Source organism: Phlebotomus argentipes, unplaced genomic scaffold (genome assembly GCF_947086385.1).
Source record: "Phlebotomus argentipes unplaced genomic scaffold, Phlebotomus argentipes genome assembly contig_5, whole genome shotgun sequence".
NCBI lineage: Eukaryota > Metazoa > Arthropoda > Insecta > Diptera > Psychodidae > Phlebotomus > Phlebotomus argentipes.
This window is the reverse complement of record NW_026776165.1, coordinates 4,220,907-4,238,164: the sequence shown is the minus strand read 5'-3', so window position 1 is coordinate 4,238,164 and position 17,258 is coordinate 4,220,907. Positions and strand designations below refer to the sequence as shown.

Below are 17,258 nucleotides of genomic sequence, written 5' to 3'. Positions count from 1 at the left end.
AAAAGTCCACAAAAAAGGTATGCTGACAAAAAAAAGGAAAATAAAATATACAAAAAAAATCAAGAAAGAGATTTTTTATGATAATAAAGTGATTCAAAAGTGAAATAAAATCTGTCTTTTCACTTCTTCACGGCCGAAATGTTGCTGACGGAGGAAATTTGGTTGCCTTTTTGGGTGAATATGTATTTGCGGAGCTTTTGACGTGTGAAAGCTCTCGTGTGTCTTCGCTGAACTACTTTTCAATTGTCGGTATTGCAGAGAGGAAATATATATCGCACGAGTTTCTCTATCGAACTTTGCGTACCTTTGAAGATTTTCTTCTCTTTTTTTCTCTAAATTAATTGCAAGAAAAGAAATTATTGAGCTTTGCTTGGTTTCTGTGAAATTATGCTCTTCTGAAGCATGAAATCAGCAAAATTTTAGTCTTATCGAGGAGCTTTTCAGCTTATAACGCGAATAAAATAATAATTTTTCAATCAAGAAAACTATCATTTTCTATATTTCTTGTCATTGTCTTTTTTTGTGGCAAATAGAAGTGACCTGAATAAGAAATCCCAAAAATGTGTTATTTACTGTGTAAAATATATAGCAATTAAATGATATTTGGTTTTAATGTTGCAAGAAAACAATATTTTTATTCTCCATGACTTGATATTTTGCTTAATAAAATTGAATTCGGCAGCAAAAATTTCGCAGTTGAGTTGAGTTTGGGAAATTGTGAAGTGATTACACAGTGAAATTTGCGCTATGATGTTCTTATTCTTCGTGCTAGTTCTTCTAACTTTGGCTTTCTATTGGGCAAATCGAGCTAGAAAGTATTGGAGTGATCGTGGAATTCCTCATATTCCGTCTCCTGTTCCTCTCCTTGGCAATTTTTGGGAAATCTTTGCGTTCAGAAAGTCTGCGGCAAGTGTCTTTGAGGATCTCTACTATGACAAGAAGACAAAGGACGAACCTGTGGTGGGAATCAATTGCTTCCACAAGCCCGCAATCGTAATCAAAGATCCTGAGTTGATTAAGCGTGTTCTCGTGAAGGATTTCAATAACTTCTCAGACAGGTTCCGATATTTCGCTTTATTCATTTGTTTTTGAAACATTTAATCACAAAAGCTATTAACTTCTCAGGCACGTTTCGTCTGATGCTCACTCAGATTCTTTGGGAAGCAATAATTTGTTTATGATGCGAAATCCCGAGTGGAAGGAAATGCGCTCGAGATTGTCTCCAGTGTTCACGTCGGGCAAAATGCGTCACTTCTTCGCGCTCATGATGGACGTGGCGGCGGATCTTGAGAAGTTCCTCCACAGAGAATCTCTCAAGGCAGACACAAACTCCTTCACGACGGAAATGAAGGAGTTTTGCGCTCTGTTCACCACAGACGTCATCGCAAGTTGTGCTTACGGCATCGAGGCGCACAGCATGATTAATCCAAACTCAGACTTTCGTCGCAATGGCAGGAATGTCTTTGACTTCAACTTCAGACGAGCGCTGGAGCTGAACAGCTTCTTCTTCTTGCCCGAATTGGTGCCACTCTTCAGATTCAAGGTGTTTTCCGCCGACACAACACACTTTCTCAGATCAACCATGAATCACGTCATGTCGGAGCGCGAGAGAAGTGGAACGGCGCGCAATGATCTGATTGACATCCTCATAGCCATGAAGAATGCGAAGCAGGACAAGGAAGATCGCATTGTGTTCCAAGGTGATGTCCTTGTGGCGCAAGCGGGCGTCTTCTTCACAGCGGGCTTCGAGACATCATCGGCCACGATGTCCTTTGCATTGTACGAACTGGCGAAGCAGGTGAGTTTAAGCTCATAACCTATGTCTGTAGAAGTAGGCAAACTCCACCCAAAATCCACTTTGAGGAGCGCTCTAGCGTCCTGAGATTGAAGGTCCAGACGTAAGTCGATCCTCTGGCGCGTGTCTTGTACACTGGACACTCGTAGATGTTCTTGAGATCCTGTTTGTCCTGTGTTATGGCCTTCACGAACACCACTGGCATCATGCTGGAGAGCTCCTTGAGCCGGGCAGGGATCATTGCATTCTCCAGCATGTCCCACTGGGCGCCGTCCATGAACAGGCCATTGATGAAGGCCCCTTCCTTTGGCGGAGCCGTGAAGTCCTCCCTGAACTTCTGCGTGACCTCACAAGTCAGGCACATCCTGTCCAAGGGCAGCTCATTCCGCCGCGCCGTCTGCTGCATGATGGCGGTGAGGAAGCTCTGAGGATTGAAGAAGCCACCCAGCCAGACAGACGAGGGCAGAACAAAGTCCGATGACCACTGCTCGAGCTCCTTGAAGCGCAGCATCAAGTCCGCCAGCCAGCACTGCAATCCCAGACAACTGGGATAGGCCAATCGCTCCCAATACTCAGGAATGCGATCGTAGAACAGATCCTCCTGCAGCACTTCCATTTCAGCCGTCACCGTCAATTCGCCCTTCAGTCCCAGGTGTAGCTCCCGCAGACTCCTCCGGATTTCCCTCATCAGGATATTCATTCGCTCGCACTCCTGAAACGCCACGACTATGAAGGGCGATCTCTCCTCCACGCGCACCATCATTTCGGTGATGTTGAACTCATCGGGAACTTTATCGCTGAGATCTTCAATGATCATCCTCACGGCGTCCTCCTTGAGGATTGGCGCTCCGGCACTGGACGCAGATTCTCGTGGCTGAAGCTCCAGAACTGTCCGGAACAGGTGTTCTGACACACTCGTGAGGAATCCTATCTCAGCATTGGGATTCAGGCCGTAGAGATGAGGAGATTCTGACGGGAGATTGTTGTCAATGTAGCTGTGATAGCCTGTGTAGTCTGAGTTGGGTGGAACCTGGAAGCCTGGGCAGAAGTGCAGCTCTCCACCCACAAGATCAGGCTGCAAGTACTCCTCCAAGTACGTCTTGCACAGCCGTCGATCCCAGTCATCCGTGATGTGGCCGCCGTACATGATCTCGCCGAAGAGATACCTCAAATCCTCCCAAGGCACACGACTGTTGGCCTCCAGATAGTTGTACAGGACGTACACACTGATCGTGAGATCACCCACATTGAACGGATAGTTCTTGTTCCATCCTTGCGCCCCGAATTTCCTCCTCTCGGCAACGACGGCGTGGAAATAGCACAGGGAGAAGAGAATGGCCTTGAATTCGGGCTCCTTCGTGCACATTTCCAGCGTGTCCTGGCTGAAGTTGTTGAGCGCCTGATGGAGATTGGCTCTCATGCCGGTTGGTGGCTCATTTGTGATCTTAATGGACGACTCAAGGAGACTCTGAGGAATGCAGTGGTATTCAGCGGATGGAGCTGGTTCTGCGCTCAAGAACAAGCGATAGTTGTCGTGTGCAATCTCGCTGGAGGCTTCAACTCTCTTCTCCAATGTGGGAAGCCACTTGGACACCAAGTGGATATTCTGCAGAATCACCCAGTGACCGTGCCTGGCAGATTCATCAATTGCAGCCTCCGCCACGACCTCCTGACCCTGTCCCAGCGAGACGTTGAAGAAGTTCCCATTCTCCATGGAGTAGCCCAACTTCTGCCCGAGCTTCTCCACCTCGACCAGAGGATCCACGCCTGGCGAGAGAATGAAGAAGATGGGCGTCGTTGCATTGGTTTCCTCAAACGACGAGGCAAAGTCAATGATCTTGGTGTCCACATACTGAAAGCCCAGCTTCTCCTCAATGAACACCTTCACAGCATAAGTCATCCTGTCCGGCCTGAGAGCTCGCATGATGCAGAGTCTCTGGACGGATCTCTTGGCCTTCCACTCACCCGGGAGTTTCTCTCGCTCTGGCGTTTCTGACTCTATGAACTTCTTCCAGCGCTTCGCCGACGCCTCGATGTCTTTATCCAGTCCGTGGAAGTCCTCAATGAGTGTTAAAGCCTTAATTCCACCCCACGAAGTGTTGGACAGGAAGTCAAATGGGGAGATTGTGTTGGGAATGTAAGGATATCGCAGCAAGAAATCCAGCTGAACTTGCTTAATTGCACTGGCATGCAAGAGAATCTGTATCATCATCTGTGCCATGAAGATCAACTTGTCTCGCTCAAAGAGCCCCCGACAAGTGTACTGAAATACAGCAAAAGTAATTGAATCTATGAGATTAATCACTCTCTGGTTGATCTTTGGCGTCTGCGGTGCATTGATGATGGCCTTGTGGAACACCACAACGAAGGCCTTTAAGCTGAATTGATAGATCGGATTGATCTTGTAGAGATCATTGAGGATGAAGTACAGAATCGATGCTCTCTCAGCCACTGATCGATAATTTTCTCTTGCAATATCAATTTGGGAAGATGTGATTTTCGCTTCGATCACTTTAATCTCAATATCAGCGGCGGTTTTCTTGGTCTTCTCGAGATTGAATACAAGCGTTGGATCTTCCAGAACGTTGTCACCAGCATTGGCCAACCTCCTGAGCAGATCGTCCTCCAAGTGTTTGAGGGAGATCTTGAAGGAGTTCTGCTGCATTGTCAAATCCGCCTTTTGCTTCTCCAAGTCTGGCCTCTCAATCTTCACAACGCCAGCCAGCAATTGCTCCTCAAGTCCATCTCTTGTCACTGTGAAGTTGATTAATGTCGTCTGGGCTTGCATTTCGGGTTTATAGTGTGGATTTGCGTGCTTCGTCTGCAGGATTAACCTGAAATCGGGATGATAATCAATCTCCTTGTCGCCAATCTTGATGAATTTTCCCTTTCGGATCAGAGCGCGTCCCAGAAGTGGATCCAGCACCGCATCAACGGACTCTCCAATGTTCTCAATCAGCAAGACACTGCCCGATGTGAGCGCCTTCTCTATGACATCCAGATATCCTTTCTGGGACAGTCGCAGAACGACCAAGTTCTTGGCGTACTTTTGCTTTATCCATTTGATGCCTTGCCTGCAAAGAAGTGAAACAGATTGATAATATTTGATAGAGAATCCTCTGCGAAAGGATACTCACAATTGAGGATCGATCATAAGAGGCCATCGTGTGGAGTTTGTTAGAATAGCTGCGTTCTCCGTGGACATTCTATCATTGGGCAGTCCCTCGTTGTTCCACGATGCCGTCAAGGCATCGTCACATATCAGGCTCAGAGGATCATTTCCGGGACTGTGAGGAATCAGAGGTGTTATGCTGTTGAACGTGGGAATCCACATCTTCTCTAGCAGATCAATTCTGTAGCGCCTGGTGAAGGAGCCGACGTAGGAGATGAAGCAGGACACCAGCAAGGCATCTCCTGATAGATTTCCAATCTTCAGCTTCGACTGGAGCACACTTTCGCGCCAGCGAACATTCTCCGACGCCAAACCACCAACCAATCTATTCGCCAGATCAATGGTGAACGCCGTCTTGTCGGCCTCCTGCTGATATCTCTGCTTCTCCGCAATGGCGGCATCAAATTCGCTCTTTATCACATTCAATTTCACCTCAAGTTCGTGGATTTTGTTGTTGAGGAACTGCAACTTCTCCTGTGCCGCCTGAAGTTCATCCTGGGCAGCTTGCAGAGCCTTCTGCTTGGGCTCCACAATCTGATACACTTCGTAGAATTTATTTATGTTGATCACCCATGCGCACAGGCCAGCGGCAGCTGCGGATTTGCCCATTATGGCTTCAGGATCGAACTCCGGATCCTCCAGATAAGGCTGGAGGGCCTCAATCACCTTCGGGTGGATGTGCTCCTTGTCGTACGTTATGAGGTCATTGAGAAATGTGTCCACCTTCCCCATCATCACCTTGGCCGCTCGCCAGCTCCGATCTTTGGGGATCTTTCCCTTGGGCGCGAACAACACCATCACAGCTGCGCAAACATTCACCACAGCTTCTGGTGGCGCTCCGAAGGAACGCAACTCCGTCAAGTTGTTCTTGTTGAGGGTGTTAAGTGCTTCTTGAGCTGCCACAAGAGCCGGCTCGGCCTTCCTGAGATCCTCCTCGCAGAGCTTTGCTTTCACCGAGACATCTTCCTCAATTCGCCTCACTTTCTGCTCCTCCAGAGCCGATATGTTCTTCTCCTTCTGCACCATCATATTCTCCGCACTCACGACAACAATCAGCTTGTCTGCAGCTTCGTTCTTGATCTTCAAATTGATCTCCTGCTCGGCCAGCTGAGCCTGCAGGAAGTCCACTTGGCGAGCACACTCTGACAGCTTCGTCAGGCCATTCTCCAGGCGGAAGATCCTCTCCTCGGCCTCCTCATTCTTGGCCGTCAGCAGCTTTGAGTAGAGCGATATGAGCTCGAGGAAGGACTTGGGAGTGGTGTAGTTGTAGCGCTTCTCATTCAGCAGATAGATCTCGGACATCTCATTCACCGTGCCGTGCACGTAGGCCATAAACTCAGACACGGAGGTGCGCAGTTCCGGCGATAGACAGTTGAGTTTCGAGAGGAATTTGAATGAAACTGACTCCAGCGCACTCTGAGGCCACTCGTGGAACCAATTAATTGCCGTGCAATTGACAATGGCGGGAAACTTTCGCGCTCTGACTCTCAATGTGGAGCCAACAGGTGAGAAGCAGAGGACAATCTTGAGTTGCTGTCGCACTTTGTCGATGAAGAACTTCCAGCAGTTCTGCTTCGTATCCAGCATTCCACTCTGCTTCACCTCATTCTTCACCGCCGCCACGATGCTCTCGATGTCGTCCTCGGGAAAGAGATCTGGCACCTCGCCAGACGCCAGCATGTCATTGATCAGGACTAGGAAGTCCTCCTCGGGCACCTGAGCATCGGAGATGAGGAAGACTGATGGGACATTCTTCACGCCAACCTTGAGATACAGCGCCGCAATGTCATTGCGAAGATCTTGCATGCCGTAATCCTTGCGCAATTGGATCTGGAAGACAGACAGAGTGGATATGAAGGCGGCTAGGCGTGCCAGGGATTGTTTTCCCGAACCACCCACTCCGATCAGCAGGGCGTTCCCTCGCGGAGCCTCGAGGATCCTGCTGATTCTGCACACGTGCGCCATGGCATCTTCGAAGAGCACAAGATCCAGATGACCCACGAGCTCGTTGTAGTTGACTTGGGCCTGATCCAGTAGCTTGGACAGGGATTCCCAGGACTTCACTGGCATGTACTTGGGATCACTGAGACTCTCACTGAAGTGACAATAGATCAGCGGCTCCTCGAACATCTTGTGCTCGTCGCAGTCCTCGAAGGACTTGCGAGCAATCTCTCTGGCCAGCTTCTTGAAGCTGTTGATGTCCTTCATGTTGACCAACTTATCGCTGTACACTCTCGTGGCCTCGTGGATGTACAGACGCGCCATGGACGTGTCATCGGGGCAGGTTTCGTGTGTGGCATAGAGAATGCCCGTGAAGATGTTCGCCAAGTCGCGCATGTTGAAGACATAGTGGAACTTGATGGCATTGGGCAGGAACATCTGGCTCATGCGAGTGTGCAGCGTGAGTGCGGCGTCCGTGACTTGCGTGCAGAGTCTCTGCACTGACGGCACGAACTTGTTGCTGCTGTCTTCGAGATGCTGCGTCAGGATTGTGCTGTAGATCTGCAGCAGAGATTCACTTGAGGGAAAATTCACGGCGAACACCGTGAAGTGTCGCTGCAGGCGCGGATCAATGGTGAATGAGCCGGAAGTGGGATTCATGCATGCGGCAAATTGGCAATTGTGGATCTCTTTGAGGGTCAATTTCGACCTATCATACCAATGTTGATAGTCCATGAATTGCCTGATGATTGTGTGCGGCTGAACTGTGCCGAACTGATCCACTTCGGGCATATTGATGTCGTCTATGAAGTAGATCATCTGCTTATTGCCTGGCGGTCCGAAGTTCCTGCCCGCCTTCTTCTCCAGCGGCATCTCCAGGACGCTCTGCAGCATGTTCGACGTGGTGTAGAAGTTGAACGGGGCATTTGTCACCAAATACGAATCCTGCAGATTGTTCAGCTTATCCGACACAATCACACTCTTTCCCGATCCTGCGCCACCGACGAGCATCACCGGTCGACGGCGTTCCATGAGGATGTCCATAAAGTACCGAAGTCTCGTCGTCTCCACGGTGGGAACAAGAATGGATTGCAGTGGAATATCCAAGTCCAAATCACATTGGGGAATCATTGCCTTCCACTTGGCGAACTTCTGGGTTCTATTGTCTATGTAGCAGTTGAAGATGGAGATGTCATCGGGAAAGGAGACATCTTTGAACTCACTGAACCACCATTTGGTGAATTCGACGCGCCAATCGAACATCTGGTCTTGATACAGAGCAGAGCCAAAGCCCCAGATTGCGGCGAAGACAAAGTACAGCTCGTACACATCCTTCGGACTGTCCAGAGGGACATTGGCCGGCGTGAGCAGACAATCTAGCAGATGACAAACCATTTGCACCATTGCGATGTCAGAAATTGGTGTGATCTTCCTGAATTTGCCCGCCGACGTCACCAAATGCGGCACATACTTCTCAAAGAGGAGAATCAAGTGCATCTTCTCGCGATCATCACGCGTGTCCATCCAGGAGGCGACGTAGGGATACCACCCCAAATCCTGAGGGTTTATGTACAGGATTCCCGCGCGTGAAACTGTGGCTGGCGTTGCGTACTTCAAGTGTCCTATTTCAAACAGGAGTCTCATCTCCTTCGTCAAGGCGATTCTCTCATTGCTCGCCAGCGTCAGGACCTTATTGTCATCCATCACTGTGTTCAAGCTCTCTATCCACATGGGATCGATGTCACCATCGAGGACTATCCACTTGGAGCCACTCCCACCCATGTTCGCCTGATCTCGCATGATGTAGGAGAACAGGCCGTCTTTCCACTCTCTGGTCGTGGGATTGATAATGCCGAACAAGTCGTCATTCGTCACTGCCTTCGGATTGAGATCATTGTAATGTGGCTTCCGGTTCTCCAGCTGATAGGTGCGGAATAGGGTCTTCCACACCTGTGTCTTTCCCGTGCCTGCACTGCCAACAATGAACACAGAGTGTCGCACGGCAAATAATTCCTCCAACTGAACCACTTTCAGCACAAAGTTGTTGTCCGCTTGCAGCTTCAATTCCGTTGCCGCCTTCTTGATGAGTTTCTCAAACTCCGGCGAGCGCTTTCGCGGAACATCCAGAGCCGGAAAGAGATCACCAATCAGGCCCATGAACACGGGAACATCGTCCGTGACGATCTTGGGTATGTTGAAGTCTCGCAGCGCTCTCATCAGCACCTGATCTTCGGGTCTCTGGCGATCGCCTCTCTTCAAGCTGCCCGCAACGACGAGCACGGACTTGATGGCCCTCAAGCCCCAATCATAGTGATCCTGCTTCGACAGCAATTCGCGACAGAGTGTGTAGAGTGTTATGAATTTCCTCGCCAGAATCCTGGCTTCCTGAAATCCCTCAGCCACAAGCATGATCTCGCATATCAGAGCAAAGTCCGGGACGATCATCGAGCAAGGTCTGAAGAGGGCTTTGAGGTTCTCCGGCAGCTCCGTTCGACCCGCATATCCTGGATTCATGGTGATGAAGAGGCCAACAGTGGGAATTAGTCTTATTGTTTCGCCCATGAAGCTGAAAGTTGTCTTCTTGGTCTTGATGGCGTCCTGAATTGACTTCACCTGAACTGCCACGACGGACAGGACTTCGGCACTGATTCTGTTGAACTCATCGAAGCATCCCCAGGCGCCGGTCTGCGCCAAGCCCTTGTAGATGTTGCCGCAGGACTTGTAGTCCATCTGCTCCGAGCAGTTGAACACGTACACCATAATGCCCAGGGCGCGTCCCAAATCCTTCGTCGTCTCCGTCTTCCCAGTCCCTGCCGGACCGGCCGGCGCTCCGCCCATCACGAGGTGAAGACTCTGTGTCAGCGTTATGTAGCACCTGTCGGTCAACGGCGTGATGACCAGGCGCGGCGTATTGCCCAGATATTCGTAGTCATAGCGAAATTGCGCATCGCAAATGTTGGCGAAACAGTCCTTCGCCGCGCAATCCCAGCGATGTCTCAGCTGACTTTGCCACTGAAATGCCGTCGCCTGCTCAACCTTCTGCGCCACCATCTTCGCCACGACGTCTCGCGAGTGCACATCAATCGTGCAAACGGTCATGATCTTCTGGCGATCGCCAATGGAGAGATCGCCCAAGAGGAGATTGATGAGAGCATTCAGCTGCGCCACTTGCTTCTTCAGATACTCCCTCAGAGACGTCTCGTATCCCTCTTCCATCATCTCAAAGGCCACATTAACGTCCGTCGTCCACCATATTTGCGTGCCACAGAGCGCCGTCTGTGCCGGCCAGTTGAAGATCCACTGATGTCGCGGCTTCTTCTCATAAGCCACCACAGAAGCCTCGAACAGTGCGTGCAGAGTACTTCGCATCGTCTCTGTCACCTTTCCCAGCCACTCCTCGACTTTTCCCGTGCAATCGCACCGCCGGCAGAACTCCACGAACTCATCGTTCTCCTTAGAATGCATCCCAATGGCCGTTTTGCCATCCTCCAAGTACTTCAGCTTTGCTATTGAGTCGAAAAGCTTCGTCAGATGACGACCCACGAATTCAGGACGATTGCCATTCGACAGGATGTTCAGCAGATCGGCAGATGAGACAAAGTAGAAGCGAGGAAAGGCCAATCGCTTAGTTTCCAGATAGTCATTCAGGGCTTTCTCGCAGAGCACAAGAAGTTTCAGCACATCATCAAGTCTCTCATGCAAACCTTCCAGCTCAATTATGTGAATGACGATCTTCGCCTCGGACATTTGCTGCAAAAGACGCCTAAATTTCGCATCAATGTCGTCAAATCGCTCAGTGTCCTTCGGCAATTGGTTGCGAATATCCTCCGATCCAATGAATATATTCTCCAAATACATCCACTTTCGCTGCACCTCAAAATACGTCGTTGTGGCTTGATCGACATTGGACAGCTTCGCTTGCCACTCAGATATTTCCCGATAGAAATAGTGGACATGCTTTGAGGCAATTAAGTTCTGCAGCTGCACTTGATTGTCTTCAAGTGTCTCCACAAGACCTTCAGACGCTCTCAAGAGATTCAATTCAGTTCTCTCGTGCAGTTCAAATTCAAAGGTCATTTCTCGCCACGTCATGTCCAAATCACTGAGAGTCTTCTCCATTTGCATCTCCTTCACGGACTTGTCCACGATGTTCTTCACCTCTTCCTCGTGATTGTGCAGATTCAGATCCAAAAGACCCTCGAGCGTTGTGGCCTCATTTGTGCGAAACTCAATTAAATCCTCCAGTTTGTAGATGTCCAGGAGTTTCGTGGCCTTCATCAGCTCAATCCAGTGTCTCTCCCTGATGGCTGGATTCTGCAACTCCGTGATGGCTCTCATGGACGTCACGAGATTCTTCAAGATCATCTCCACGTAGATGTAAGGCTCCCAGTCGCGCACATCCTTATCCAAGGCTCTGATCTCCTTCGTGAACTTCTTACACTCTTGCTCCATCTCCTCAACATCGATCTTCTTCCACGGCGTCATCTTCCAGTGCTCAATGCACGATTCCACGCAGAAGACAAAGTCCCACAGTTGCTTCACCAGGCGAATCTCCCGGCGACACAGCAAAACCTTTGCATTTTCCGGCGCATGAAGTTCAAAGAGTCGCGCTGAGTCTGTGAGAAATTGCAGTTGATCTTCCAAACGAGTGATTTCGATGTTCTTCTTATCACAGCACACGTAAACCCGATAGCAGGGATCCTTGAAGGTTTGCACGTAATTCTGCAATGAGTTTAAGTGTTTCATTAGTGAAATTAGGAATATTTGCAGAAGAATTTTTAGGAGGGATTTACTGGAAATTCTCTGAAGAAGTCTCGATAGACTTGAAGATAAATGTCGAATTGCACAATTCTCTGGCTGATTTGTTCCATCTGATAAGCCTTAATTGGAGCAATTGATTGCTTCACCTGCACCGATAATTTCCTCATTCTGTTCCACTCTTCAGGCAAATCTGTAAGCTGAAAGTTTGCTGTTAGTTAGATAATTTAGGCACAATATCTCCCCCTTGTTGCTCACCTTCGTGTGAATGTCTTCATTGAAATCATCTCCGTAGAGCCTCAACATCTCGATTGTGTTGGAAATGGGCCCAAAGAGATTATTGATGTCATTCCGACGATCTCTGACTTGAGCTAAAACATCCATGACTTTCAGCAGCGTCTCATAATCATCTCTGTCGATCTCCAGGTTGAGTGTTGCCATTCCACTCCTTATAAACTGTGACAATTCACTCAATTGCTTCTCAACTTCACTCATCAGATATTGCTTGTGGACATCAATCCACTTGGCGACTTCGTTCAAGAGGCTCTGCTTGAAAGCCGCCACGTCCAAACTGAACCACCCATTAATCACAATCTTCTCCTCTATCTTGTCAATATCGTCATACAGTTGATAGTAGCGATCGATCTAGAACAGAACGTCTTGATTCCGCATGTGACATGCCTTGGATGAAGATGATGTATGAAATGAAATGAGTTTCAGAGTGTTCAGACGAATGAAGATGAAATGCTAATGGAAACTTACATTTTCGCGAAATTGCTCAAGCGTATTGTCCTCTTCTTCCTCCATTTCCACAGCAACTTCTTCCGTCGCTGCTTCTTCGTCAACAGCAAAAGTCACCGTCTTGCTTTTCTGTATCTTCTCCAGAAATCGACTCTTATCATCCACCCAGAGAAAGCGATACTTTTCAAACATCTTCACCTCCTGTTTGGCCTGCTTGATGGTCTTCAGCACATTTGTTCGTATTTCATGCTTCACAGTTGCAATTTCGTCATCTTCATTGACAATTTCCTTGTACGTCTTCTTCACTCTGTTCACGCGTGGCACAAAGTTTGCCATCGAAATGATGGCATCCATCATTTCCTCAACGCGACTTATGAATCCACATACAGAATTCTCCTCAAGATCCGGCGTGAAGATCATTTCCTGATCCTGCAGCTCGAGATGAACCTCGAGAATTGTGTGTGAAGTTCCGCGTTTCTCCATTTCGGCCTTGATGAACTGCAAACTATTCATGATGGCCGACTTGATCTCGACAAGCACCAAATCATCCACGTAATTTCTGTACTCCGAATAGAGTTCCTGTTGACTGCTTTCAGTGTCCTCTTCGGCATCTTCGGGATCGGAAAAGGACACTTGAAGACCTTTCTCAGAGAACGTCTTGTCCTCAAGATTGTCCCGAAACAGCTTCAAGTTGCATTCAATCGCTTTCTGGATCATTTCCGTTGACTTCAGACACTCTGCGGATCGCTTCTTGATCACATCTGGCTTCTCATCGATGTTCAGCAGTGACTTTGGGTTTCTGTCTCTCCGCTCGAAGAATGGTTTGCATCCCCACGTTTTAATACTGGAGATGGCTTCCCTCACATTATCATGAATCTTCTGTATCTTGTCATTGAGCTGCTCGGTTTTCTTGTACACCATCTCAATGTATTCCAGATCTAATGTCTTCCATGTGAAGGACTCCAGAGCCTTCTTCAGTGTCTCATCGATTTCCTCGACACTCGCTTTGAATAACTTGTACTCGCATGGTTCGGTGTCTTGTCTGATGGCGTTGTAATTCACAACAATCAGCGACAATTTCACTTTACTCTTCCAAATGATGTCTTGCTTAGCATAAATGTCGAGAACATCCTTCGGAATATCTGCTTTCCCAATCAGATTGATGTGCTTCACTTCCTTCAGCACGACTTCAAGATCCTCATCCAAGTTGATCGATAGGAGGTCGTTTTGTCTAAGCAAGAGATTCTTCTGGATTCCCTTGGAGACCACACTGGATACATTATCTCTCCACTCGGCGAAGATACACTCGCCCAAGGCTGTCATGTCGCTGAGCATCTTCTGTGATCGCTGGAGGATCTTCTCGCCCTCTTCAGAAGTGAAGAGGGGAATGTCAATAAGAGAGATGTCCTTGATAGGGGCAGAAATGTGCTGCTTCAGCTCGTCTATCCACTGAAGGGCGCCAGAAACTGGTGGGAAGAATCTGTTTGACGGCAAGGCAGCCAAACCCTGGCTTTTGTAGCTGGAAACTCCTCTCTCAAATTGATACTCCATCAGATTCAGCAGATTTTCGTACAGCTTCATCACAGAGTAGAACTTGTGCTCCACCTCAGCGTAGATGAAAGGCCTCTTGAGAATGCACCAGATCATTTGGATGAGCTTCCAGGCTTGATCAAAGTTCTGGCACTCATCGAAGGCCTGAACGAAGAGGTAGGAGAGCTTTCTCTCCAGCGTCTGACACTCCTTCGTGAAGCTCTGCCAATGATTGGTGAAGTCATCTCTGGCCGGATCCGGATCCAGGGCATTGAAGTTGATGGTCGACCAGTTCTCGAAGGCCACCTGGAATTCTTGGGACACTTTGGCGATCCTCTTGCCAATGGTGCGTCCCTTGAGACCCGCAATTTCCACCTTTTCAAGCTTGGTGTAATCATTGGCCGTCTCGAAGATCATCTTGATCAGCAGTAAACGCTCGCGAAAGGCTATCAATCGCTCAAAAACGGTCTCCATGCGAAACGACCAAATCACAGTGTTGCCGTACTTTGTGTACTCAGGCAGGCGATCGCGACAGATGTGGAAGAGATCTTGGAAGCGATTCAGAATGCTCAGGGCTGTGTTTAGCAGCACCAGGCTCTCGTCCATGTCGCGCCGGAAGAGTGTGTCCGGATCCAGGGCCTTGAAGGCTTTATCTATCAGCAGATTCACGATCATCCTGAACAGTGCACAAATCCTCGGGGTCTTGTTGTAGTACTTGGAGTGTGCAAAGGTCAGACAAACACAGTGCAGCATTGGCTTCAGTAAGGGCGAACAGGAAGCGAAGTCTGTGTTTTCCACTTGTTCAAAGTGTGTTATCTGGAAGATGGGAAAAGGATGTGAGCTTATTGCAAGGGACATCGATTGGTGAACAAACCAATGGCAGGAGGTACAGCGTGATGTCTCTGGACTCATACAGAGCCGCCACGACGTTCTTGAACATCATCTTGAAGGAGGAATAGTACACTGAGTCAATGGCCTCCAGCACATTCCCTATCGCCTTGCAGCGCTCATTCTGCAACTGCTGGTAGATGTTCTCGAGATTCTCCTGGCGCGCCTGCCAGAAGCTCACCTCCATCATGGGCGTGGGATGGCGAGCGCCGATGCTGTCGAAGAACGTCTCGGAGTTCTGCTGCAGCACATCGTTGATCTGCGATGCCCACTTGATGATGGTGCACTCGAGGGAGTTCTTCATCTTCACATCACACAGATCTCTGTTGCCCGCCACAATTCCACCGCACGCCGCCATCACGCGCGCCACGGTGATTGGCATGGGGAGGATGGTCTTGTTGACGATGTTGCCACGAACCTCCGCCACCACGTCACGCAACTCCTGCATGTGACTCTCCACGTCCTTCGCAATTGGCTCCGGCCAATCGATTCGATTCACCTGATTGCTCAGCAGCGGAAAGAATATCTCCTCCACCAGCACAGCCAAGTCCTCAATGGAGCGAGTGGAGGTGTCGCCGAAAATTATGTTATCACGGTAGTTCTCGTTGGTGAGCGACGTGGGGAGGGTCTTGCGTATAAAGTAGCACGTCTTGCTCTTTATCGATGGGGTAATCTGGAAAATGTTGGATTGGGTTACACGCCAAGGCAACGATATTATGGTCACAAGTGGTGTACGATTCAGCATATTCTCAATATGTGACTATTTTAAATCCAGATTAAGTGACAAAATAACTCCTTTAATCACAAATTCGTGCTCTTTTGGTCTTTTATGCACAAATGATTATCGAAATTCAAGAAATTACAGCAAGTGCTGTACACGTTTCAGTTGTATTATCACCCCCTTGGGTTGTTTAAGCCACGCCCATTTGAAAGCCCCGCCCTGAAAGACAAGAACTCAAAGACTTTTACCTTCAGCATGGGCTGGAAATATCCTGTCTGATTGACTGTTATCAGAAGCAAGCGTTCATTGGGATTTGAGAGCCAGCGCAGCACTATCGATCTGGTATCGTCTGATGTCATTAACTTGTGCCACTTATCAATCTTCAAGCGGAGTGTCTTTGTCAAGTACGAACTGAGGAAGTGGATAATCTCCTCTCCGTCCTCCGCACTGTCCAAATCATAGTCAATCTTGGTGTCCTCTTCAGCCATTGGCACAAATGCGCGCGAAAAGCAGGTGTGAACGCGACGAGAATGTGGAACAGACTGACCATTACTTGTGGGGTGTTGAAGAACATTGCAGAGAAGTGAAACGATTAAACAAATTGAATAACACTATGGAAACGTTTGAATTTCACTTACATAATTTCCCAATACACTTCCTCTTCAGAAACCTTTGGACAATGCACCCCTTTTACGCTCACTTTCCTGGGTGAACTCATGCGCCAGCGAGTCATCGATGGGGTGGGTTTTCACTCTGCACACCCCTTCAATTCTCACTGGTTTCCATCAAGCGCGCCTCGGAAGCTCCTTCTAACGGCCCATCAAGCGCCTCTGAAGGCAATTTCTCCAGTGCTCACGAAGCGTCAGACACGCAAGTCTTCGCCGCACATCCAATTATATCCAGAAGTGGGATAATTTCCTGCTCGATTTTAACACTGTTCAGTGTCGCAAAGTCACCCAAAGTTCAGTGACAAATTTATCACTTAACATTTCAATTGCCAGTCATTTGTGCAATTTTCCAAATTGTACAATTTGACAGGGTGCAAAGCCACAAATTTATTATGCACAATCACGAAATACAGCTTTTGGCGTGCAGCCAAAAATAGACTTTAAAACACACTCCCTTTTGTTGGTGTGATTTCAGCCGAAACTCCAGCAACGCCTTCAGAAGGAAATTCGACAGCATGCAGAGAAGCACGGAAAGTTGACCTATGACAACATCAATGAACTTGAGTATCTCAACATGGTGATTCAGGAGACACTGAGAATGTATCCGCCGCTGCCGTTCCTCGACAGAATCTTCACGCCAACGCCTGACCAGAAGAACTACTCCCTTCAGCCCTTCGCTGACTTCGCCCTCAGCCCAGGCACACCAGTCTTCATCCCCATCTACTCCATCCAGCGCGATCCCAAGTACTACGCCGATCCCAACACCTTCAATCCCAACCGCTTCCACCCGGACAACAAGGATCAGCTGCATCCTTACACGTACTTCGCCTTCGGCACGGGTCCGCACGACTGCATTGGCAAGCGCTTCGGCCTGATGCAGGCCAAGATTGGCCTCATCAGCATCCTCAAGGACTACACGGTGGAGTTCTGCGACAAAACAGCGCCAACAATGACGCTGGAGAAGAAGGCGCTCACCCTCCAGGCCGAGGGTGGCATTTACCTCAGCGTGAAGCGCCAATAGAGCTTGTTTGCCGGTTGAGAGTC

The 17,258-nt window shown here is 48.8% G+C and overlaps 2 protein-coding genes across 2 annotated transcripts; one reads left to right on the top strand and one right to left on the bottom strand.

The window, feature by feature from the left end:
• Positions 1–98: 98 nt before the first annotated feature.
• On the top strand, positions 99–17,235 carry LOC132256102 (cytochrome P450 6g1-like). Its single transcript, XM_059752290.1, has 3 exons — positions 99–1,058; positions 1,126–1,798; positions 16,690–17,235. Exons 1-3 carry the CDS (start codon positions 748–750, stop codon positions 17,233–17,235), a joined length of 1,530 nt encoding a protein of 509 aa, XP_059608273.1. The 5' UTR covers positions 99–747.
• On the bottom strand, positions 1,797–16,034 carry LOC132265759 (dynein beta chain, ciliary-like). Its single transcript, XM_059766531.1, has 7 exons — positions 15,795–16,034; positions 14,812–15,585; positions 12,429–14,753; positions 11,925–12,311; positions 11,702–11,866; positions 4,933–11,630; positions 1,797–4,869 (listed from the first exon to the last, which is right to left on the bottom strand). Exons 1-7 carry the CDS (start codon positions 16,032–16,034, stop codon positions 1,818–1,820), a joined length of 13,641 nt encoding a protein of 4,546 aa, XP_059622514.1. The 3' UTR covers positions 1,797–1,817.
• Positions 17,236–17,258: the final 23 nt, after the last annotated feature.

What these genes read in the sequence shown, in the direction of transcription:
- LOC132265759 (XM_059766531.1), bottom strand. Translation starts at nt 16,034, where the DNA reads ATGGCTGAAGAGGACACCAAGATTGACTATGATTTGGACAGTGCGGAG. An exon ending in TTGAGCAATTTCGCGAAAAT is followed by an intron (nt 12,312 to 12,428) that starts GTAAGTTTCCAT and finishes GTTCTGTTCTAG; the next exon opens with ATCGATCGCTACTATCAACT. An exon ending in ATGAAGACATTCACACGAAG is followed by an intron (nt 11,867 to 11,924) that starts GTGAGCAACAAG and finishes GCAAACTTTCAG; the next exon opens with CTTACAGATTTGCCTGAAGA.
- LOC132256102 (XM_059752290.1), top strand. Translation starts at nt 748, where the DNA reads ATGATGTTCTTATTCTTCGTGCTAGTTCTTCTAACTTTGGCTTTCTAT. An exon ending in TTCAATAACTTCTCAGACAG is followed by an intron (nt 1,059 to 1,125) that starts GTTCCGATATTT and finishes TTAACTTCTCAG; the next exon opens with GCACGTTTCGTCTGATGCTC. An exon ending in TGTACGAACTGGCGAAGCAG is followed by an intron (nt 1,799 to 16,689) that starts GTGAGTTTAAGC and finishes GTGTGATTTCAG; the next exon opens with CCGAAACTCCAGCAACGCCT.